This window comes from Carlito syrichta, unplaced genomic scaffold, assembly GCF_000164805.1.
Source record: "Carlito syrichta isolate Samal-C Ts95f unplaced genomic scaffold, Tarsius_syrichta-2.0.1 Scaffold153679, whole genome shotgun sequence".
NCBI classification, from domain to species: Eukaryota; Metazoa; Chordata; class Mammalia; order Primates; family Tarsiidae; genus Carlito; species Carlito syrichta.
The window spans coordinates 213,368-239,808 of NW_007097775.1; the positions used below are offsets into that span (position 1 = coordinate 213,368).

Genomic DNA, 26,441 nt, shown 5'->3' on the forward strand with positions numbered 1-26,441 from the left:
TTCTGCCTGGCTAGGGGCAGGGTGACAAAACTATCATGGTAATTTAGTTTCTAATCTTAGCCCTAGGGGAAACAGCTTTCAGGAACAAGAGCTGACTACCCAGTCTACCAGGAAATAGAAGTTAAAAAATATCTAGAAAGAAGTAAAACTTTACAGGCCTCAGCCATGTAGCTATAGATGTTGGCTCCCAACAGCAATCCCTATCCAAATTCCAAAGACTTTTAAAAATAATAATAAAAAATCCATCCTAAAGTTCATACAGAATATCAAGGAACCCCAAGCAGCCAAAACGATTTTGAAAAAGAACAGAGTTGAAGGAGTCACACTTTCTGATTTCAAAACATATTACAAAGCTACAGTAATCAAAACAGTGCAGTACTGGCATAAAGACAAACAAACAGAACAATGCGATAGCCCAGAAATAATATATGGTTTAGTGATTTTCATCAAGGGTGCCAAGATCCCTGGGGGAAAGAACAGTGTTTTCAACAAATGGTACTGGGAAAACTGGGTATCCACATGCAAAAGAATAAACCTGGACCTTTACCAAACACCACATACAACAATTAACTAAAAATGGATTAAAGGCCTAAACACAAGAGCTAAAAACTATAAAACCCTTAGAAGAAAACAAAGAAAAACTTCATGACAGTGGATTTGGTAAAGATTTCTTGGCTATGACACAAAAGGCACAGGCAGCACAAGAAGAAATAGACAAATCAGACTTCATCAAAATTAAAAACTCTGACCATCAAAGAACACTATAACTAAAAAGGCAGACCACAGAACAGGAAATATATTTGCAAATCATAGATGTGACCAAGGTTTAATCTCCAGATGTTTAGAGAACCACTAAAACTCAAAACAAAAATACGAACAACCCAATTAAAAAATGAGCAAAGGTTGTGAATAGATGTTTCTCTAAAGAGGATCAACAAATAGCTAAGAGGCATGAAAAGATGCGCAACATCACTAATCATTAGAGAAATGCAAAGCAGAACCAAAATAAGGTACCATGTCACATCCACTAGGATAATTACTATTGGAAAAAAAAGAAAAGAACAAATGTTGGTGGTGAGGATATGTAAGGACTGGAATCCTAGTGCAATGTTAGTGGGTACAGATGTGGTGACCCGTATGATGGTTCCGCAAAAAATGAAAAACAGAATTACCACATTCCCAAGCAATTACACTTCTGGGTATATACCCAAAAGAAATGGAAGCAGGATCTTTTAGAAATCTTTAAAAAAGAACTTTAAGAAAAAATGTGTACATCCACATTCACAGCAGCATTATTTACAATAGCCAAAGGTGGAAGAAAACTAAGTGTCTATTAATGAATGAATAGAAAAACAAAGTGTGGTATATATGATATATATATATATATATATATGATATATATATATATGAAATGAAATACTAGTCAGCCTTAAAAAGCAATGAAATTCTAGCACATGCTACTATATGGCTGAACCTTGGAAACAGTATTCTAAATGAAATGCCAGTCACACAAAAACAGTTCTAGTCATACAAGGTACTGAAGAGTAGTTAATTTCACAGAGACAAAGTAGAATGGTGGTTGCCAGAGACTGAGAGAGGGTAAAATGGGGAGTTATTGTTTAATGGGTGCAGTTTCAGTTCTTTATAATGAAAACAGTTTTGGTGATAAACAACAGTAATGGCTGCTAAACAATGTAAATGTACTTAATGTCACTCAACTGTACACTTAAAAATGGTTAAACTGGTAAATTCTGTTATGTGTATTCTACCACAGTTTAAAAAATAAATAATTTTTTTTTTTTTTTTTTTTTTTTTGGAGCTGGAGTCTCACTTTGTCGCTCAGGCTGGAGCACAGTGGCACACTCATGGCCACCCCAGCATCAACCTGCTGGGCTCCAGTGATGTCTTCCGTCTCAGCCTTCCAAGTAGCTGGAACTATAGGAGCGAGCTACCATGCCTGGCTAATATTTGATTTATTGTAGAGATGAGGTTTCACCAAGTTGCCAGGGCTGGTCTCGAACTCACAAGCTTAGGCAATCCACTCGCCTCAGCCTTCCAAAGTGCTGAGATTATAGGCTGAGCCACTGAGCCCAGCAAAATAAATAATTTTTAAATGCTATGTTTTACCATCTCCTTGGATCTCCTTTATGAGAAAAACGATAGATTTATAAGACTGCAGTTTGAGGGCAGTAACTTCTTTCTAGAACTCTCCTGAACATGGAGTCTACAAGGTCTCTTTCCTTCCTCAGAAAGCCTGCAGGAAGTACTCCTTCCCTATGTCACTGTCCTGTGCTTTCTCGCCAATATGGACTGTGATGATCAGTTTTATTTTCATGTGTTTTAATTCCACAACCAGCAGGTTTGCTCCTTGATGGCAGGTGTCAGACTCTACATTTCACTGACTCTTCACAGTGACTAGCACAGCACCTTGCATTTATTTATCACTTTTGTTACTGAGATTCTTTATAGTTAATGGTTTACTCCCAAGAGAAACTTAGAATTGGACAATTTGTTCCAGACTCTAAATCTCTGTGGAGAAAAAATAAAATAAAATAAAACCTGGGCAGATTTCAGGAAGTCAAACCAAAAGGCAGTATCTTTACATCCAGTAGCTAGTTACATTGCTAGTGCAAAGATCTGTGAGAAGAAAAAAAGGAGGGTTAAACAATCCCCTGCCTTTCTTTATTGAGGGGAAGAAGTCTGTACAATTATATATGCATGGGAAAGTGATCTAATTCACAATTAGATATTTAATCCAGAAAAGTGCTTCTAATAAGAGAATTTTTTTTTTAGTCAGAGTCTCACTCCTTCGCCTAGGCTGGAGTGCAGTGGCACGCACGCTCACAGTCACCCCAGCATCGACCTTCTGGGCTCCAGCGATCCTTCCGCTTCAGCCTTCCGTGTAGCCAGAACCACTGATGTACGCTACCACATCTGGCTATTTTTTATTTTATTGTAGACACGAGGTCTTGCCAGGTTGCCTGGATTGGTTTCAAACCTGCAGGTTCAGGCCATCCACTCGCCTCGGCCTCCCAAAGTGCTGGGATTACAGGCTGAGCCACCAAGCCCGGCCCAAGATTTTTTTAAATGTGTATGTTATTTGCTAGATTACCAAAACCTTTTCAACATAAATCTTATCATTTAAAAAAATTAACTAATTATTAGTTTTTTCCAACATGAATACAAGACCTAAAAGAAGAATGAGGTCTCCTTCCGGAGAGAAGGCTCACTCCTCACATCCTCAGTCCTCTGAGTCCTGCACACAACTGCCAGAAGCAGAGTGCTCCCCTGAGAAGCCTGTGGACAATCTGATGTAACAGGAAATGTAGATCAGAGGACAGTGCTCACATCAAGTGAATATCGGGAGATCTCTCCAAATTTATTGAGAATTCTTTCACATAATCATAGCTTATAATGCTTATTCCATGGTTATCAGAAGTTCTTTTAAGAAAGGCTGAAGAATGTCTTTCAACCAAACTATGAACCAAGCAGAAAATAAGCAGAATGTTCAATAAACATTCTCTAGCTCATCTTTCATACTGTTATCCACAAATACATTTTAAATTATAATGAGATGTATCCAGAATAAATTAGATAACTATTCTAAAAGAACAAGCCATATTGCAGACACTGATTATCATGTCAGTTAATTTTGTTTATCATCTCAAAGATGTTCTTGATACTGGGAAGATTGCTGGGCTTTCCAAGTTTGATACGTACTAACTTGGAATGACTCCACGTAAGGGGGAGAATGAACCTATTTTTTAATGACAATTCAGGAAACCCAGTCATTTGTTTCCTTTTCAGAGTACCACCAATAGTTATTCAAATAATTTTCTCATTAAACTTCCTTTTCCCTCACAATTTTGTAAAAAGATGACTACTAACAAACAATATACACTTTTGAAAGATTTTCTTCTTTGTGTTTCCTTTTTTAAAGAAAACTCACTTGTATAACTAGACAGTAACTAGATTATCAATTAATTGAATAGGTATTTTAACTGTAAAGTACTGATAGGTTCATGATACATTGTTTTCTTATATCTTGTTTCAGGACTATTCTTCACTACAAAAGTATTTGAACGTTCATGAAAGAAATACTAAAAAAGGTTCAATAGGATTGGGAACATATTTTCAGAAAACCCAATGTGACTCACTGGAATCGTTTTATTCAAAGTTGGTTTCTCATTGACTGCTTGAAACCCTCAAACACATATTCAGAAAGTACCAGAGGAGACCAATTTGGCAGACCAAAGAGCATCAGCCACATCTACATCAGAGAAACCCTGCTGAACTGTTAAGGAGGAAAACACAAAGCAAAAGCCACACCACAGCTTAGGCTTGGGAAATGCCATATAGTGAGATGCTGTTTACATTTTTTAACTTTCAGATTCTGTTGGCTTTTAGCAAAACCTTTCCTGCACAACTCTGTGGCATTTTCTAAATTATACTTGCAGTAGCTGAAAGAAAAACACTGTATTAAAAGATTGTCCTCGAGTGTTAGGCTTACTACCAGAAATGACCTTTGGCACGTGAGAGAGCTTAACCCTCTTCTCCAAAGGCCTTGTAGGCAAGCCAGATACAAAGAACAGAGTTATTCACAGTTGATGACTGAGAAAGAACTCCAAATTATAAGAGATTAAAAACAAATGCTTTTCTAATTCTGCCCTAGAAGCAAAAAAGTAATAATGGAACTTGCTCTCAGTTAAAATTCTTTGTAAGAAATTAGCACTCCTCAACCTAAACTGAAAACTACTCTATCAAATGAGACAAATGGAAACTTTCAAAGACAACCTTGAAAGCAAAAGTTACCTTCTTGTCAGGTTTTGGTGCATTTTGAATAGAATTTAGAGCTTGCCTTTTATATTCAAGTTTCTCATTTAGTTCTCGCAGTTTGTTCACAGCAAAACTGGCTCGTTCGTTGATTCGACTGGTTCCTTCATCAACAGCTTCCTCACCGGCCTCGCCTCCTGGGCTCTGGGGAAAAAAGATCATAACCACTGCATCTTATGATAATAGAAAAGTCAACGATTATCTATTATACAGACTCTATATCATTATAATATACCATTCCAAAGTTTCAGAATACAGCAAAGAAAGTGTACTAAAGGAGAAAGCTTAGAAGACTGCTTTTGCTCAGAAAAAACAAAAATAACTGGTATTCAGAATTGAAGTGAAAAAAGAAATATTTAACAGCCTAAGAACTGGGGTAAAGTCCATGCCATTAGTTCCCAAGTGGCACGTCCAGGGGAATCTGCATGAAACAAGGGAAGGCAACTCAGTTATCTTCCCTATTCAACCTGAATATTCTAACTAATCTTTGACAAAGACACTGAGATTTGGCTTCTTTCTAGTGTCCTAAGAATATTATTAAAAAACTTATGCCAGTCCCTTTAAAAGAAAATTCCCAAATTGCCCCTAGTAAAGGTATTTCTAGTACTTTGTTCAGTGCTTCTCTTGAAGATGTATTTTATAAAAGAAAAGACAGATTATTTTATTAGTAAAATAGCATTTGAAAGTGACTTAAGATTCATAAAGCAGCCAGGTGCGGTAGCTCACACCTATAATCCCAGCACTTGAAAGTCCAAGATGGGAGGATTGCTTGAGCTCAGGAGTTCAAGATCAATGTGGGCAACATAGTGAGACCTGTCTCTAAAAAAAAATTTTTTTTAATTAGTTGGGTGTGGTGGCACATGCTTGTAGACCCAGCTACTCAGGATACTCAGACAGGAGAATCACTTGAGTCCAGAAGATGGAGATTGCAGTGAGCCGGGATCATGCCACTGCACTTCAGCATGAGTAATGAAGTGAGACCCTGTCTCAAAGATTAAAAAAAAAAAAAAAGATTCATAAAGAACTATGTAACTTAGAAAAATCTAAATCGATTACCAAACAGACTATTATTATAATTGGATTCCTGAGGCAATAGCATGCAGGACACTGAAAAAAAAGTAACTGCTGAGAACTACCTTCTGGTTCGTTTATTCCTTAACTTTCTTCCAGATATTTTTCTTCTAATTTTTATTAATTGCAACAAAGAATAAACTAATTTTCTCCAAAGAAAATTAAAGTATTGATAGTCATAGAAAAGCAAGCTGTTTTCACAGTTGAATGTTCTTTCTACTCATCTCTAAGTGTGTATGTATATATAAAATAGCATAATTCTATACCTTGTGTTCATTTAAGTGGGGATTCTGCCTTTCTTATATAACATATAATGGTGAGTACTGAGGACTCTAGTCTTCAAAATTAGAATTTTTATGACAGCATTGCATTCTATTGTATTGATAATTCACTGAGACATATTCCTATTGATACTCCTGCTATGAGTTGATTCTACTTTTTGCTATCCCAGATGTACTTAAACAAACTCTGTCATGCATAGGCTTTTTTTCTACATGTTAATTATTTTCTTAGGAAAAATTTCCAGAAGTTCTCACTTCTAGGGATTAGTAGAAGTTCTCAAAAGGTCAGTAATAGATATTAGCCTTCTTTGAATCTTAGGTGAGGGTGGGCAATTTCTCATGTTTGCTTACTATTACCTTTCACACTATCAATTCACGTCCTTATTAAATGTATTTGTTGGGTACAGATTTTCTTTATTAATTTGAATAACCTCTTTTACAGCATTTGCTATAATATTAACCACTTTAATTTTTAGAGTAGAAAGATAGCACAGTTAAAACAAACTCTGACCTATCAAAAATAAAAAGCAGTAAGCAATGAGTTTTGGACCAATCAGTTCAGTGACTTGAAATGTAAAGAACCAAGTTACACAACTTAAATAAAGAGTCTACATGAAGATCATACAGTCAACACCTCAAGCTGATTTTTAATACCATCAAAGTCAAGCACTTGATTCCTCAGGACTGGAATTCTGTCCTCAGGACTGAATTCTGACAGTGAGCTGGTCAGAAAATAAAATCCAAGATAAACCATCTTTCTATGTAAGATGACTATAAAATACTTGTTCTTCATACAAATCTTAAAACTCATGTAAGTTACTGGCAGTAAATGAGAGATGGCAATTGAAGCTACCAAAATCATCAAGTACACCATAAGAAAAAAGTATGGCATAGCTTCTCTTGGAGAATTCTAATTTCATCTGAGTTTTTATTTTTATTTCATTTATTTTTTTATAATATTTTTTAATTATGATATTGTGGGGTACAGTTAAGGGTTAGATATACAAATATGCTTCGTTCAGCCATCCTTGTTGATATGAGGTGTCTCCCCATCTCCAGACAGATGTTTACTACCATTAATCCCATCTCCCCCCGCCCCAATTTCCCATCACTGTCAGTCATTTTCTTATGGTAATATGTTGGATGATCAAGGTCCTCTATATGAGTGAGAACATGTGGTACTCAGATCTTTGTTTCTGTGGGAGGTCACTCAGTATTATAGACTCTAGTTCCATCCAGGTTGCTGTGAAATTCATGATCATCTGATTTTTTAAATTTTAATTTCTTTTTTTTAGTCAGAGGTCTTACTCCATTGCCAGGATGGAGTGCAGTGGCATGATCACAACTCAACCAGGTGGGCGCAGGAAATCCTTCCATCAGCCTTCCAAGTAGCTGAGACAACAGGAGTGCACCAAGCCCAGTGAATTTTTGACTTTTTTGTAGAGATGAGGTCTTTTGCCTAAGCTGGTCTCAAAGTCTTGGGTTCAAGCAATTCCCTCGCCTTGACCTCTCAATGTGCTGGGATTACAGGTGTAAGCCACCGTGCCTGGCCCTCATTTGACTTTTTAAACTGCAAAATATTTCCTATAATTCATCCTACATTCTCTTCCTCTACTCATTTTTACTGATCCTTTCTCTATTCTGGGGCTGAACTGTAGTCCTACTGAATCTCTTAGCTCCTCTGAACCAGAAATGGCCCACCCCACAGATTTTCTGCCCTCTCTTTTCAAGAAACAAACCGGGAGTGTGCCTAACACAGAGGGTGGGAGATCACTGACTCAAAGCCAACAGCTGGTAGCAAGTTGGTCAGAAGGACAAAAAGGGAAAGGAGACGCACATAAGACCTGAAGCAACAAGGTAATTCACACTTATTTTTTATTCTACTTAAGGTCTTATATATTAAAAGATGAAGGTATACATAAAATTTTGCTCATACAGTATTTGCCCACCTAATCATATTGAAAGCTTATTCTCACTGAAAAGGGAACATAAAGTTAAATGCAACTTACCATTTCATCCTTGTTGGAAATTAACTGTGAGGCATGCTTTTCTTCCTCTTTCACCATCAATTTCTCATACAGATCACTGACAATAAATGAAGGGTAATACCTATCCTTTATGGTCTCATAAACATCTTCCTGAATTTTGCAGAACACCTCAATACCTTTATTTCCTACAAGACATTGCTGAATTTCTTTGTAAAGTGATTTTTCCACAGATATTTCTTTGCTCTGCACAAAGAAATTCTGATAAATTTCACCAACTAATTGTGGAATTTCATTCTGAAAAGAGAGGAAGATGAAGAAAGAGAAAGGTAAGCAGTGTCATCTCTGAGATAAACGATCTTCCTCTGAATTCCTTGCATCCAAAAGCTGACAGGAAGATGCTTAGGATGCACCCTGGTACTGCTACCACTATGGGTCTTAGTCTGTTGTGTTCACATTCAGGGGAAAGGGTCAAATATCATATTCTAAAAAAAAAAAAAAAATCTGGTTCCTTACAATGAACATTTTACGTTAAACAGTTAGCACCTGCAATTTATTTTAAACACTGGAGGAACAAAAATGAGAATGAGAACATTTCTCTTCCTGCAATGTCTTCCTTCTCATATATTGCTATTCCATAGAGATAAAATTAATCAGTTAAAATCAATTTAGCTTTCTATTTTAAAAAATCAGAAGTATTATTTCTTACCCAGAAAGAAGTCAATATTATAATCGTGTACTTTTGAAAAAAAAGAACAAGAAAAACACAGAATGATTATTTTTAAATGGCCACAAAGGAACCAATCAGACAGACTCCGCTTTAGTAGCACACTTGGGTCATCACCAGTCAACTGTGGATGCAAACATCTCTTCTGATTAACATAATCTTCACATTTCCTCTAGAGGCATTTTATTAATTCTAAGAATGTTATGCAACGTTTTCAACAAAGACATATAACTTAATAAATATAACTAATTTAACAAACATCCCAGGATGTTTACATCCAAATCAGAATAAGGCTATTTTGAGGAAGTTATATGCTCTTATTCCATTAAATTTTTTCAAATTGTCTTCAGTAGTTTAGGAAAAACTCTTTAGATTGCTCTTTATGATATTCTTCTAAAAGCAGTCAGAAGTCATTTGGAGTCTAGCCAGGTGATCAAGTAATAAAACTGGCAAATACAATATGGGTAAAATGAGGTACTTTGTGGCTTGCAAAATAACAGTAAAAGGAATTCCTAAGATTTAAAAATACTACAAGACTGGATTTAGTTACCTAACCAATGTAGTGTGTGACTTATGATATATTTTAAATTGGCATTCTGTTCTGACAACATTCATATGCAAATGAGTAACTCAATGTACAAAATGCTCTTCATGCTTATTTTAATAAATGTCTCAAAATGCTACATTCTATATGTCATATGTATAGACTAGATATTACTATGCATGTTTATAGACAAACATCCTCAAAATGTTACATTCTGTCATATGTATATACTAGATATTACTATGCATGTTTATAGACATGGTATACACAGGAGGATTGGTTCTAAGACCCTCAGAGCATACCAAAATTTGAGGATGCTCAAGTCCCTAATACAATGGTGTACTATTTGCATATTAAACATGCACATTCTCCTATATATTTTAAATCATCTCCAGATTACTTACAATACGTAATACAATGTAAATGCTATGTAAATATTGCTATATTGGATTCTGGGGGGAATAATTATAAGGAAAAAAGTTGTACATGTTCAATACAGGCACAGTTTTTCCCCCCAAATATTTTCTTTCTTTTTTTTTTTTTTCTGAGTAGGAGTCTCACTCTGTGACCCAGGTTGGAGAGCAGTGGCATGTTCCTGGCCATGCTGGGTTCAGATGATCCTTCTGCCTCAGCCTTCCAAGTAGCTGGAACTACAGGCAGACACCACCATGCCCGGCTAATTTTTTGGTTTGTTATACAGACGAGGTCTCACTACGTTGCCCAGGCTGGTCTCGAACCCAGGGACTCAGGCAATCCTCTAACTTCAACCTCCCGAAGTGCTGGGATTATAGGTGTGAGCCACTGCGCCCAGCCTCCCCCAAATATTTTCAGTCCATGGCTGGTAGGATCCACAGGTGCAGGAAAGAGAAACTGACTATATACATAAATAATATACATACATAATTCTTAAATACACATTGAGAATCTGCCAAGTGCAAAAGCACAATGCTTATTATTGGGTTCTTCACTGTAAAAAACATGTGTAACCAAAAATGTTTTTTACGTTCCTTTACCCAGTCATATTTTATTTCATTTATATTTCTTTTTAGAGACGGGGTCTTGGTCTGCTGCCTAGGCTGGAGTGCTGGAATCACAGCTTCCACTTTAGTCTCCCAAGTAGCTAGGACTACAGGCACACACTACTATGCCCAGCTAATTTAAAAACATTTTTTTTGGTAGAGGTGGGGTCTCCATATGCTGCCCAAGTTGGCCTTGAACTCCTGGCCTCAAGCAATCCTCCAGGCTTGGCTTCCCAAAGTGTTGGGATTATAGCTATAAGCCACTATGCCTGGCCAAAGTGAGAAAAAAAGAAAATTGTAGTAGTGCCCAAAATACACATATGATAAACAGAAAGGTTGAGACTGAAGTGTAGGTAACAAAATCAATTCATTATACCACTGTGGATATATGTGTACATATGCTTTTTTATAGTGTGAAAAAAAGAGAAAAAGACCTCAATTTAGTCTCTTGGTACATTTATATATATTTTCATTAACTATACATTCAAAAGCACCTCCTGTAATTTTGACATTATGAGCTAGAACATAATGCCAACGTTATACTGGTTTAAAATATTTTAATACTTATCTAAATTGAGAAAAACAAATATACTGCCTTACATGCAAATTTTCATCAGCTAGTGATTAACATTCCTTTGAGGCTATATATACTACCTTGTTAGCATTCTTTAAGTATTCCACAGACTCCCAAAAACTAATCAGAGAGCTCTTGTCCATCCTTTCCATATACATTCGAAAGTGTTCTCGGTAAAAAGTATTGGCCAAGATATCTTCAAATTGAAGAATCTATTAAAAGAAAATGACAAAATGGTTTTAAAAATCAAATTTTAAATATCAGCTTGCTTCAACTTACAATGGACTGATTTCTACATTTAGGGAAAAAATGCATTTTATAAAGTCACAGCCAGTGGAATATAGCATTGCTGATAAAGCGAAAGAGTCTCTTCTATCACATTTCTACATTTTAAATGGAATAAAGCTTACTGAATATTAAAAATTCACATATTCATTTAGCGGCATCCCTAGCCATAAAAAAAAGAAATAGAATACCAAAATACACATATTCAAAAAATACCAATTTTCAATTAATTATTCACTCATTCAACAAAGATTTACTTGTCATTACTAGGTATTAGGTATAGTTCTAAGGAGTGAAACAGATACAAATCTCTGCCCTATGGGATGTACATTCTATGCTAAAAGCAGTAAGTGCCAGTAACAGAAAAACTGAAGAGAAATGTATAAAAAACTAGAATGTATAAAAGACTAGTTAAATAGTTTGGCATTTTGGTTTTTCATCTTATTTTTATATAGCTGAAGAATTTACAAATAATTTTCTATCTTGACTTTTTGTTTACAATATATTTATTAAAAACTTTTCTGTAAGCATAATTTTGATTGGTCCACAGTATTTCATTGTAATGATGTACTAAAATCAACTCATCTACACCTATGTTTACTATTTTGCATACTTACAGAAAAAGAAAAAGTAACCTATTTTGAATACAGATTGCTATGATAAGAGAAAGAAGATAACCTTCAGTGGCATCAACATGCTGGGTTCCGGCCATCCTCCTGTTTCAGTCTCCCGAGTAGCTGAGATTACCACACCCGGCTAATTTTTTTTTTAGTCAGAGTCTCACTGTCACCCAGGCTGGAGTGCAATGGCACACTCATGGCCACCACAGTCTCAACCTGCTGGGCTCCGGCGATACTTCTGCCTCAGCCTTCTGAGTAGCTGGAATTACAGGTGCATACCGCCTGGCTAATTTTTTTTCTTTTTTAATTTTAGAGACGAGGTCTTGCCATGTTGCCCTGGGTGGTCTCTAATCCACGGGCTCAGGCAACCCTCTTGCCTCCACCTCCCAAAGTGCTGGGATTATAGGCATAAGCCACCGTGCCTGGCCACGTTTATTTCTTGTAGAGATGAGGTCTTGCCATGTTGCCCAGGGTGAATCCTCTCATCTCAGCCTCCCAACGTACTGGGATCACAGGCATGAGCAACCGTGCCGGGCCTGTTTACCATCTTGATTGTGGTGATAACATGTCAAAACTTATTAAATTGTACACTTTAAGTATGTGCAGTGTATTACATGCCATTATACCTTAATAAAGCTGTTTGTAAAATAAGTAGTCCATCAAGTCTTAACAACAGCACTGCAAAGAAATGAAGTATATACTGTTTAAAGTAAAGACCCACTTTTATATTGAAGTCATCTTTCTATTGATAATTTGCTGGATTTGATTTACTAATATTTTGTCAAGAACTTTTTTGTCTAGGGTCATGAGAGACATTAGTCTGTAATTGTATGTTTTTCTTTGGTTTGGTATCAGAGTTATGCTAGTTTCCTAGGATGAGCTGAAGAGTTTCCTTCTCTTCTAAGATGGTATTATCTCTTCCTTAAATGTTTACAGAACTCATCAGTAAAATAATCTTAAGTCCGGAGTTTTCTTTGTGGAAAAGTTTTAAACTGTAAATTCATTCTCTCTAATATATCTTGGGTTATTCAGAGTTGCTTTTTTTTAATCTGTTTTAGTAGTTTGTGTCTTTCAAGGAATTTGTTTCATTTAAATTGCCACATTTATTGGTTTAAAGTTGTTAATAATATCCCTTTAATGTGTGCAGCATCTATGATGTCCCATTTCTAACACTGTATCTTCTCTCTTTCCTTCCATCTAGTTAATTTAGTTTGAATTCATAGCTTCTTAAGGTGAAAGATTAGGCCACTAATTTCAGACCTTTATTTTTTTCTAATGTAAGCATCAAGAAGTACTGCTGACCCTTGAACAACACGAGTTTGAACTGCACAGGTCTATTCACTTAGGATTTTTCTCCACCTCTGCCACCCCTGAGGCGGCAAGACCTCCTCCTTCCTCTGCCTCCTCAGTACGAAGACAATGAATATGAAGACCTTCATGATGGTCTACTTCCACTTAATGAGTAGTAAATTTATTTTCTCTGTCTTAGGATTTCAGTAACATTTTCTTTTTTCTAGCTTATTTTACTGTAAGAACATGTATAACATACAAAGTATATATTAACTGGCTGTTTATATTACTTGTAAGGCTTTTAGTCAACAGCAGGCTATTAAGTGTTTATATTTTTGGGGAGTCAAAGGTACACGAGAATTTTTGACTGTGCAGTAAGGGGGAGGGTACATTGGTTTCCCTAACCCCAAGATGTTCAAGATCAACTGTATATATTTTCCTCTAAGTGCTGCTTTAACTGTATCCCACAAATATGATATATTGTATTCATGTTCATTCCATTTAAAATAGTTCCTAATTTCCCTTATGACTTCTTCTTTGACCAAAGCTTCATTTAGATATACTGTTTATATTTCCAAATATTTGGGAGCTTTCCAGATCTTTCCATTATTGATTTTTCAATTTAATTTATCGTGGTCACAGAACAAACTCTGTATAGTTTTAATCCTTTTAAATTTGTTAAAACTTGTTCTCATTACCCAGCAACATAGTCTTCCTTGGTGAATGTTCAATGTACAGTTGAGAAACATGTATATTTAGGCTGAGTGCTGAATATACATTTTAGGTTAAATGTTCTATTTGATTCAGTTGGTTGTTAATTGTTATTATTGATTTTCTGTTTACCTGTTCCGTTGATTACTGAGAGAGGGGTGTTAACATCTTCAGCCATAACTATGGATTTTTTTTCTCCTTTCACTTCTGCCAGGTTTTGCTTCATGTTTATTAAAGGCTTCTGACTACCAACATATTCAGGATGATTATATTTTATTGATGAACTGACCCCTTTATGATAATGCAACGTTCTTCATCTCAAGTTATACTCTGTGCTGTGAAGTCTACTTTGTCTGACTTTCATATGAGCCACTCTAGATCTCTTATGCTTGGTGTTCACATAGCATGTGCTTTTCCCTCTTACTTTCAACCTGTCTGAGCCTTTGTGTTTAGTTTCTTGTAAGCAACGTTAAAAAAAAGTCTTGCCTATTTTTAAATTCACTCTGACAATCTCTTTAATTAGAGGTTTCATTTAATTTGGAAGTCTAAGTTCTGAAATACAGTTAGTGGTAATTCTTCTGGATCTCATGATTAGGTCATAGCAAAAATGTTCTTCCCACTCGTGAAGCTATCAGAATGGTCCCAAGTTATCCACAGCCTTACCTTGAAAACAGCAAACCACCATAAAAATTGGAATTCTGTAATATTATCTGAGCCTCCTAGTCTGGAGACTAGAGGAAATAGTTTTACTCTGAGGGTAAACTGTTGCAACAGAAATAATTTCCTCCTTTCCTGAATATCTGAGAAGAATAAATAAAAAAATTGGAGTTGACACTGGATTAAGCCTGCTTCTAGGAGACACTGCCAGATAACCTGTACTGAAATCACATTTGGTTCTCCTAAAATGAACTTCCTTTATCTTCTTGAGGTTTTTCTATGCCACAGTATCTAAAAGCTCATCATCTTTTGACTAGGTAGCAAGTCATTATGTACCTCTCCTACTAGTTCATATCTCTACTGGATCATTTACCTTTTTATTTTATAATTATATAGGACTCTTTGAGAGCAGGAATCTACCTTATTTATTTATCTTAGTATCTAGCACTATAACTGAGAGAGTGTGAGCCCTCAATAAATGTCTGTTAAATGAACTAACAGACATAAGACAAAGACCACATTTATAATAAATTGGGCTAGAAATTTATTTAAGAGGCCAAAAGCTAAGGAAAAGAATGATAGGGGCAATACCCAACCTGCCAAATCTACTCTCTAAGGTTCACCAAAATGTGAAGTCTCCACTTTGGCCCACAATGGCAAAATCTCAGAAAGGTACATTTGCTAACAGCAAAATAAATGTCGGATCTCCAGTGGTAGGGGACCCCTCTATAAAACAAGAGTTTCTTGGAGCTGCATTTGTGGCACTTGTGTAATATGCTGCAGAACTCTGGCCTGTGCTGAGGCTGGTCCAGAGATGGGGCAAAAATCTTCCTGCAGCCGGGCTCAGTGGCTCAGCCTGTAATCCCGCACCTTTGGGAGGCTGAGATGAGTGGATTGCCTGAGCCTGCGGGTTCGAGACCCGCCTGGGCAGCGAGACCTCATCTCTACAATAAATCAAAAAATCAGCCGGGCATGGTAGCGCATGCCTGTAATTCCGGCTCCTCGGAAGGCTGAGGCGGAAGGATCGCTGGAGCCCAGCAGGTCGAGGCTGTGGTGGCCGGGCGTGGCCACTGCACTCCAGTCCGGGCGACAGAGTGAGACTCCAACTCAAAAAAAATAACAATAATGATAATCTTCCTGCAGAGGCTCTAATAGAGACTAGCCAGGAATAAGTAAAAAGGCAATGGCTCATCACAGAAATAGGCAGACAGGGAAACATCACAGATAGGCGGCTGAACTCAAACCGAGAGCAGAGTAGGAAAAGGTCAGAAGAAAATCAGAAGAGTGAGGGTAGAGGCTATTAGAGATTAGAGGCCATGGTTAAATTATACCAATGTTGGCTCCTTTGTGGCTAAATGACAAATTACAAAAGGGGTCTTTGGCACTTGCCTTGAAGTCCTATTCCCAGTGGCACAGCCAAGCTCCTCAGGAGCTACTTATGGCTTTCCCTTCCATCCTATTATGCTCCAGGTCTTTTAGAGTTAGTACAGGTACTAAGGCAAGGTAAGTTATTTAAGAACTCAGTGTCAACAGAGAGTCCAAAGTTCTGCTGTACAAACATATCTTTGAAATATTCTGGTTTAGGGAGAAAGCAGACTTGTGAATCAACCAGTTTGGGGTTTTCATCTAGTTCTGTCTTTTCCTATGTGGCCCTAAGCAAGTTACTTTAATCTACTATTTCATCACTTACCATTTCACCATCTAAAAACAAGGATATCCAGTAGATATTTCTTAGCATTGTGGCAAGAGTTATGCAAAGTAACTTACAAGATACCTACTACTTAATCTAGCTGATAACGAGTGACTTGACCGAACCCTAGTAAATATAAATTGGCTCTTCTGTCTGGGGAGGGCAAAGCGGGGAATGGGAAGTGCACACACACACATACCACACACACATGCATGTACACTCCCCATGTGGTCATACCTGTTACCATTCACTGAAGTCAAGGACACCAAGTAAAATAGCTTTTTGACTCACAAAAGCAACCATGTAAATCTGTAGTTATGGAACATGCATCTTACGTTCAATATTAAAAAGTCAAAAGGCTGCCTATGTGGCTACATCAGTGTTTGTAATAAATCTCATGCGGTCAAAACAAGAAACTATGAAGCTCTACCTTCTGGCTTTGAGGCCCTTCCCCCTCATCCAAGGCTCCATCCTCCTGCTGGTCATAGGCAGGGCCTCCCAGGATTCTGATTCTCTTCTCACACTGCTTCTTGGCCACCGTCAGTTGGTTAATGTACCTTTTCATGTTCCTGGCCCTCAAGAGATCCGCTTTCATTGCAGCTGTTTCTTTGCCTTGAGTAGGAGTAAAGAACAGTACCCAGTCAGAGGATAAGGCGCAAAAGAGGGACACAGCAACCCTGAGCCCGATCCCTGTGTGTCGTGGTGCATATTGAACAAAGTGGTCACTGAGTTAATGATAAACACACACATATACACAACCATACATACACAACCTCAAATACAAATTTCTAAAGATACCACTGACAAATCCTACTCAAGTGTAAAACGTTTTTTTATAAGAACCTCTGTACAGACCCACAAATCTCTGTGCATGTGTTTGTGTGCGTGTGTGGGTATAAATATATTACACATGCATACTCATTTATAAGCACATACTGAGTGCTCACTGTGTGTCAGGGATTAGCTAGGCTTTTGAGACTGAAGAGCAACTGTTTGCCCTCACAGAACTTCTGGAGCCTAGCAGGAAGAAATCCGAAGATAGTATGAGCAACTTCAAATGCAATCTGTGCTATAAAGAAAATGTGCAGGTACCACTGAACTGTTTAACAGGAGATTCTAACCAGGCTTCTTAAAGGAAATTATATTCAAACAAAAATGAGTAATTAGTAGAGTGTGGAAGACAGAAAGAAAAGTGAGTGTGGAAGTGAGAGCATGAGACAGTAAAGAAGAAAATGAAGCTGTGGAAGAACTGAAAGGTTGCCAGTTCAGCAGATGCAAAAAGAGCTGGCAGATGCGAAATGACCCTGAAGTAGGCAGAAACCAGAAGATGCAAAGCATTTTCGGCCAGACGAGGAACTTTAGCCTCTAGCCCAAGAGTACAGAGAAGCTTCTAATGGATTCTAAGCAGGAGTGTGCTATAATGAACTTGTATTTTAAAATATTACAGAGTAAGAAAGATAAAAAATGACTGGAAGATGAAGACTGCTTATAGGAAGAACATTTCGAAGATCATCACAGTAAAACTAAGGAGGAAGATAAAGATGGCCTCAATTAGGGTCATGGCAGGGCAATAGGGGCCACTGGAAGATTTCAGAATGGCAGATTCAAGTATGGAGGGCAGAAGCTGAGGAACTGAAAGAAAAATATGTCAGTTTTTCGACATGAGCATCCACATGGGGATGGTGAGGTCAATTACTGAATCCAGAACACTGGAGAAAAAGGTCTGTGGAAGACTGTAATTGAACTTTAATGTGGCAGATGATATTTTCCAAAAAACGGCTGCAATATCTCCCATCTTACATCACTCTGACAATCTCCCTCTGAAAAAATAGTGTGTTTCTTCTTTCTGAATTTGGGTGGGCTTCTGATTATGATAGAAGTGACACTATGACTTCCAGCTAGATCATAAAAGGCCACTGACTTGGTGCTCTGGGTCACCCCATAAGTTGCCCACCTGCCCCAAGGCAGGGGTTGGGGTAAGGGAAAGCATCTTTTTTTTTTCCAATGGAGAGAGTTGGGCTGGTTTTAATGTTGATGAAAAGAAACCAGTTAAGAGTACAGAGAGGTGACAGACAGGGAATGGAATCCAGAAGACAGGTAAAGAGATCCGCTTTGGAAAAGGGTCACCTCCTCCACTGTAGTAACATGGACAGCAGAAGAGATGGATGTGGATACAGGGTAGTCTGCAGACTGGTGGCCAGAAGCTGGAATAGTCGTCTTATATGGATTCAGTTTTTTCCAGGTACTGAGTGAAGTCATCTGTGTGGAATGAATGATCGGAGGGCAAAGGAAAGTGGGGAAAGCGTAGAATTCCCTGTCGAGAACAGAAGAGCAAGCTCACTTCAGAAGCTCAGTAGGGCTGAGACATCTTCCTGGCTTAGGTGATTGCTAGAGAAACAACAATAGTCCTCTTTAGATGTGGTGACAACATATCTGGACAGGTGGGCTCACACTCTCTGCAGGTGAGTCATAACACATTTAGCTCAGATCTGGAACTACTGATGATAAAGTAAGAGGGTCTGTGTTTTTCTTTTTGGTTCTCCTCAGACGGCAGTTCAAGCAATATTGTGCGTATCCCAGCTGGACACCTCCCTCCCCAGGATGGTCACCACCTCCCTCATGTCTCACTCGGTCAAACGTGCAAGCGCATAAAACAGCACCCAGTCAGGCTGAACGAATTAACTGAAAAAACTTAGACATAGTACTATGAGACATTTTTTCTGTCAGAAGCAACTTTTCCATTACTTATCAGAAAGGGTCATAGGCAGACTTCAGGTCAATCAATAACCTTGCTCAAGACAACTTATCAGATATTACAAGGTGTTTTTCCACATGTGTCTAAGAAAACATTTTCATTTGACTTTGATAATGGTCTCTAAACTTGTCCTATGCTTAGCTCACAGAGAGGCCCTGACCCAAGAACTTACTAATTTGGCATTTATCTCAACAGGAAAAAATACATACCCTTGTGGAAGGGTAAAGGTAAAGGTAAATGTAGTTTGCCCCAATGTAGTGTAGTCTATTGCAAACTAAGATGCTCTGTGAGTGTATCTAAAGAAATGCATTCTTGCAAGAGCTAATTTTTCAGAAAAATTGCACTTTTTAAGCATATGTCCAATATTTAAATTAACCTAAAATTCAGGGATAAAAGTTACCTTTTATAAAACAAACTTAGACCTTAATTTTAATTTTGTACTAAAACATGCTAATATATAGAGAGAGACAGGAAGAAGTTGACACTCATTTATCAACCACCATATCCCCCTCCACCCCACCCCTGCCTAAGAAAGCATAAAAGCCTTTCTAAAAGGACAAAAACTAGAAGCAAATTCCAAAGGGAAGGAAGAGAAAAGAGAATAAACCTTCTCCTAAAACCCAGCTGCAAAGCTGAGGAGAATATTCTGGTGTTCTGCTTGAATGTCGGCTGCTCACGTGAATGCGTTCTGTTTGTTAAAGGGCAATACAATGCCATTGTCTGGTCACAAAGCTTGTTGCTAACAAATGCAACAGCAGCTTGTTGCTTAGACAATTCTGTTTATTTTTGCCTCAGAAAACTAATGCCACGTACTGAGCTAAATGACTAACACGGAGCTCATGCAGCCAGCCCATGCTTCTGGCATGCAAAAATCCTTGTAAATCCAGTGATGTAGATGAATACATTTCTTTGTGGCCTTAAAACCCATTCATCCAAGAAATATTCACATCAAGCAAAGTATAGGCGAGCGGGTGTGCAACAACACCCTGCAACCCAGCTCAAGCCAGAGTCATATGGCTATTTCTCTAGAGTCTTAAGTAGTAGCACTGCATTGTTAGAAAGTAGGTTAATCCCACAACATTTAATCTAACTTTAAAAAGAAGGAGCCGGCGAAACACTAGATAGTAGTGGTTCTTTAAATTGGTGCCAAGATGAATACACAAGTGATATAATATTCTAAAGCAATAATTATAAACATTTCCTGTTTTCTCATAGATACTCTACATTCTACTCAGATTAGAGCAAAGGGGAATGAGTTAATTCAGGCTAATTTGCTAAAGACGACATTGAGATGAGAGATTAGGTCAACCCTCTTGGCTATAAAGACATTACAGCAGACTTATGAATATCATAGAAACGCTTTTTGCTATAAATATTCTGCCGATGATATAGTTCTTCCTTAAGCAAGTAAACTGGTTTACAGTAAAACCAATACACCAGAGGACAACTGTTAGGTGCTATTTCTAATGAAGCAACAGAGAGCAAAGTAACTTATAGTGTGAACTGATAACTCCAGAAACAGAACAAGTGTAACTGGATTAAAATGGTGCCACTGTGTTTCTTAGGAATAAAGAGTCACCAAGAGAATATTTTTCTTCTCTCCTAGTATGCTATCATGTCCCAAGACATATCCTAACAGCAGCATCCTCAGCAGACTGACTGGGGAATTGAATGAATACTGTAAAGCAGAGTTTCTCAGGCTCAGCACCAGCGGCATTTTAGACAGGATAGTTCTTGGTTGTGGGGGGCAGTCCTGTGTACTGAAGGATGTCGAGCAGCATCCCTGGCCTTGACCACTAGATGCCAGTAGTATCCCTTGACCCAGAGATGACAACGAAAAACGCCTCCAGAATAGTGCCAAGTGTCCCCCGGGGAGCAACACTGCCTCACTCTAGCCCACACGGCCACATTGAAAAGTACTGATGCAGAGGTACAACCTCTGTGACCATAAAAGCGCACAAAGCCATGCACTCTTCCCCTCCGCCCACTCCTTCACACAGGGTTCTCTTCTCCATTCTTCCCAGGAGACCCAGAGGACCCAAGCCACCCGGGTAAGGAATAAGGACTTTACCGCTGGAAAATGCTGCGCCTCCATTACTCAACCTGTATGTACATAAATAGATGAAATGGCCTTTGAATCTTTCTTGTACATTTAAATAGAAGTTTCCCTAAATCCTCTTGGTAGACAGGGTCAAGAAACAGGTATATATTTACTTAGGGGCTAGTCCAGATTCAAAATGAGAAATGGCACTTGACTTCTTAAGACAAAGCAGCCAGCAATACTCAAGAGTTACCAATCATCCCCAACTTCTTCAAGATTACCTGAAAAACACCTCAAAAGCCACCCAGGAACTCACAGAGTATTTACTTTACTTTTCAACTTGAGGTATGTTCTTTTTTAAAGAGGACAAACGGGATCCTCTTATCACACCAAACATCTGAAATTTCATAGTTTTGAGTGTTACTTCACTTTAATGGAAAGGATATTTGAGGACTAAGCAGAACCCACAGCAGGACCTGATGGCAGAACCACTCATTCTATAATGGAGAAGAGAAAGAGACTTCACAGACTTTGTGTAGCCTAGTCAGGATGTGCCTACAGTATGCCTTTTCTTTCCTTCCTTTGAGTGCTGGAACTTCTAGCACTTCCTTTGCCGTAAAGCCCTCCAACAGGCTTGCAATACATCTTTAAAGGAATAAGACAATTAAATCTACATATAACATTACAAGCAGAACCCTCTTCCAAATTAGCATTGCGAATTGAACAGATCTGAGATATACACCTTGAACACAGACCTTACCCACACAGTGTCTGAGTTTTAAGCATGGCTCTTATAACATCTACCTGTGCTAAGGGGCAGCACAGTATAAAGAGTCTGGGACTGAAATCAGGAGTCCTGGGCTCAAGTTCTAGATCTGTGCATGACCAACTGTGTGACAAACTAGTTCTATTCAAACCAGGTAAAGTGTGGAACGTCTCTAGACCCAAACCTTATTTGTATGAGACAAAGTATTCTTGGTGGAGAGAGTAGGAGTAAAGAAGACTACAGATACTGTAATGAGTACAACGGAAGTGGCCGAGCCCTTAGTCCTTCAAGGCAGAGGATGAATGGGGCTGAGTGGTGATACTGGAGAAGGGACAGCAGACACTGGAGGCTGTAGTGCTCATAGCACAAGGGTTAGGCAGGGAAAAGCCCCAGCAACAGCCCCTGCAGTAATGGCAGGGAAACAGCCTGAGGTCTGGTCTTAGTCCATTCAGGCTGCTCTAACAAATATCACAAACTGAGGGGCTTATAAACAACAGAAATTTCTTACAACTGTGGAGATGCTAAGTCCAAGATCAAGGTGCTGGCAGATTTGGTGTCAGCTAGCAATGGGTATCAGCTGAGTGTCCTCTAATTCAATTCTGGCACTATCTACCTGAAGACAGTCTCCAATTCTCCAGGTTAAGGGCTCAGTCCCACAAGACTGTCCCCTCAAGACACTAGTCACAAGTCTAGGTCTCCAGAACGTCTAAGCAACCAGTTTAAAGTTGGTTCCAGTGACCTCCTCTTTGGGCTTGATTAATTTACTAGAGTGGTTCATAGAACTCAGGAAAACACATTTATGAGTTTATTATGCAAAACATTACACCACCATCCCAGAATCTTCATGTGTCCAGCTACGTGGAAGCTCCCTGAATCTTGTCCTTTAGGGCTTTTACGGAGACTTCACTGGATAGGCATGATCGAAGACAACTGTGTCAAAATGTTTTTGGACAAAAGGGTATGCTCTAATACTACCAGACTGAGTGGGGAACCCCAGCAAGGCCTGTCTGTTCGGATGCTTCTTGGCCTCTCTGTGCAGCACTCCTTCCTCCTCTGGATGGAGCGGGACCCTCTCTGAAACGAGGACCTTATGATCCACAGACTAAAGGGCTGCTCTACGTCGGTGAAAGGAGGGCAGGTCTAAAGTGCCCCAACATTATAAAAAATACTAAAACAAGGGCTATGGGAGTTACCAGCCAGGAACTGTGGACGGAAACTAATACGTGTGTATATCATAACACCACAGGCACGAATCCCATCCATGAAGATGAAACCCTCGTGATTGAATCGCCTCCCAAAGGCCTCATCTTCTGACGTCATCAGATTGGTAATTGGGTTTCAGCACATGCATTTCAGGAGACACTAATATTCAAGCCATAAACGGTCTTCTGTGAGTTTAGGTGACTAATAAACTAGAAATTGTTTGTATCGCTTTACTGCAATGTTACAACATCGGATCACATCAAGGCTTTAGAAAAGACCCTGAAAAGTCCACTAGAGTCCACAAATGAGCTAGCTTCCTTCTCTGAGGCAGGAACATCTCTTTCTAGACTGGAAAAAAAAGCTACATAATATCATTTAAAAATCATTCCTAATGGAAATCATGATTCCTACCCGCAACTCTGTGTGTTTGTGCATGTAGACAGATTTGATAATATAGTGCAGTTCTTCCACAGTTCTACTTGGTATGTTAAATTCCAAACTGTTTAGCTACACTCTAAAAAACTGTTCAGCTACACTTGGGTAAGACATCTAATTTTACAAAAGGAATAAAAAGGCAAAACTAAACTGAATATATGGCTCCCAAGTGTGTACTATTTACATATAGCAGTTTCCAACACTCTCAAGTCAACTTCATGTCCATGGCTGTAGCGGCTGAATCAAGGTTACTCTTGAATCACCTTAACAATTCTTGATAATATCTCAGGATTCAGAACAGAGAAAAAAGCTGTAAAGGGAGCTGATATACTGGGCTCTTCACATCAAACTGCAAGGGAAATTTACCATACATACCACAACTACTAGAACCCCTACATTTGGCCAGCTTATTTTAATAGGCGATTTCTCAACTACTCTAGCTGTTCTGGCTGGTTATAAATAAAAAGCTAGAGAGCTGGGTACCAAAATGCAAATATAAATACAGCAATGGCTCTGTATCATCTGTAGTAGTGGTTTTCAAAGTGAGGTTCCTATTAGCAGCACAGCATCACCAGGGAACCTGTGTAATACACACCTTCAGGCCCGCTCTAGAGTCAGAGAATCAGAAGCTTTTGGGTGGGGCCAAGCAATCTGCCTTTTAACAAGTCCCCCATAAGACTCTGACGCACACAATAGCTTGAGAACCACAGCTTTACGGAATTAAGTCTGAACTTCTTAGGATAACTTCCAGGCCCTTTATGATGGTCTCATCCATCTATCAAGCCTCATCTCTCCATTGTGTGCCAAGCACCAGCAGTGTCTCATTTGACATACTCTATACACACAAAACTACTTCACACTCTCCTCTTTGTCTATATATATGTGGCACCATCTACTCATATCCACATGTCAAGCCCAGAAATGAATGAGAACCACTCACCTTTATGACCCATTTCAGTGTAACTCCTATGGGAAAGTCTTTCTTAACCTCCCAATGAAGCTAACCATTCCACATATCTATGCCACTTATCAGCAAGTAACAGTGTGTCTGTGTATGTATATACACAGATCAATATATTCTATATATGTGTGTGTATATATAATGCAACTATTACTGCATTTATCAACTTGCATTGTTGTTTTGTATGTGTATCTCCCTGTCTCGTCATTAGGCTATGATCTCCTTAAGGTCAGGGATAGTTTTCTTCATTACACTGCTGTACCTAATACACAACTGCACTCAAGACATGTTTATGAGTAACTGAAGACCTACTTCTGGTTAATAAGGTATCCTCCAGAGTACATTCTCTATTGACATGAGGGGTTCTAAGAGAACTCAGGAGCTTTTTCGTTTACCCAGGATCTGGGAGGTGGGGTTGTGATGAGAGAAGAGAGAAACATTAGATATAATATACAAAGGCAAGTAGGATTTACCTAGGCAGAGTGATACTGTCAGTAGGTAGCATTCTAAGACGACGACGCAGAATGTGCAAAGAATATGAGGCTGGAGGAATCAGGATGAGTTTAGAAAACAGAAAAACTCAATGTTGCTGAAGTGCAGGGAAGAGAGGGTGGACTGGCAGGAGATGAAGATGAAGGTAGACCCAGCAGCCAGAGCAAGCAGAACCTTGTAGTTCATGTAAAGGAGTTTTCATTATAAGAACAATGAAGACAAATAAGGGTTTTAAACACAAAGATGATAAGATCTATATTTTTTAAAAATCACTATGACTTCAGTGTGAAAATGTATTAAAAAGGGAAAGGTATATGCAAGCAGGCCAATTAAGAGGTTACTGTCATAGTTCAAAAAGAGATTGGTAGTAAAGGATGGCGGTGCAGAAAAAGAGAACAGAGCTGAGACATATTTAGAGGGTCATCTGTGTCATAATAATGGGCTGAATAAAACACACAAGGGAGAGAAATCAACAAGATGACTCCGATTTGTGACATATGAAGAGGTGGAGTTATGGACTGAATATCCATGTTTCCAAGATCCATTTATTAAAATCCTAACCCCTAATATGATGGTATAAGGAGATGGGGTCATTGGGACATTTACATGAGATGATGAGGGTGGAGCCCCCATGATGGGATTAAAGGCCTTATTTGAAGAAGAGACCAGAATGCTCCTTTCTCTTCCCTTCACCCAATGATGTGAGGATACAGCAAAGAGGCTGCCTGCACTAGCAAGAGGGTCTTCGTCAGACACAAGACCTGCTACTAGCTTGTTCTCAAACCTCCCAGTCTCCAGTTTGTGAGAAACTCATGCTTTTTAAGCCACCCAGTCTAGGGTATTTTGCTATAGCAGCCAGAACTGACCAAGATGGTGATGCTACCCACAGAGGCAGAAACTTTGGAAGATGCCCAGCCACGAGACTTTCGTTTGGACATTTTCATTTGGAGTTTTCAGATAGCCAAATAAAAATATGGAGTAAACAGACAAAAATAGAAAAGCACAGTATCTCTGCAGAAAGAAATTTGAAGAGTTTTTAGCATACAGCTAGGGGAAAAGATTGTAGAGCAGTGCTACCTCCCGTGGCACTTCCGTATTGAAGTGAATGTTCATTCTGCACTATCCACATGTGGCTACTGAGTACTTGAAATGTGGCTGATAAGACCTGATAAATTGAATCTGCATTTACTTCTAACTAATTTAAAACTCAGTAGCAACATGTAGCTAATAGCTACTATATTGGAAAGCACAGGTATAAAATAAGAAAATACCCTGAGGAACTTCAACATTTAAAAACTGAATAGAGGAAAAAAAAAAAACAGAAAAACAAACCAAGAAAAAACTAGAATAAGATAGAGTGCCAGCCAGGTTAAGTAAGTCAGCCAGAGCAAGTGACATTTCAAGAAGACAAGACAATCAGCATTGTCAAATGCTACTGCAAGGTCAAAGAAGATACTGAAGAAATTCACTGAAATTAGCTAGTTGACAGACTGGGTGTAGT

The 26,441-nt window shown here is 38.5% G+C and overlaps 1 protein-coding gene across 3 annotated transcripts in view; it reads right to left on the reverse strand.

The window, feature by feature from the left end:
• SNX25 (sorting nexin 25) overlaps positions 1–26,441 on the reverse strand; it is a 117,844-nt gene that overhangs the window by 22,760 nt on the left and 68,643 nt on the right. For all 3 annotated transcript variants that reach the window (XM_008050788.1, XM_021708974.1, XM_021708973.1), the window contains 4 exons: positions 16,718–16,899; positions 11,115–11,246; positions 8,195–8,467; positions 4,813–4,977 (listed from right to left, as the gene is read on the reverse strand). In XM_008050788.1, the coding sequence (XP_008048979.1) occupies positions 4,813–4,977; positions 8,195–8,467; positions 11,115–11,246; positions 16,718–16,899 (752 nt within the window). The remainder of the gene's footprint in view (positions 1–4,812; positions 4,978–8,194; positions 8,468–11,114; positions 11,247–16,717; positions 16,900–26,441) is intronic.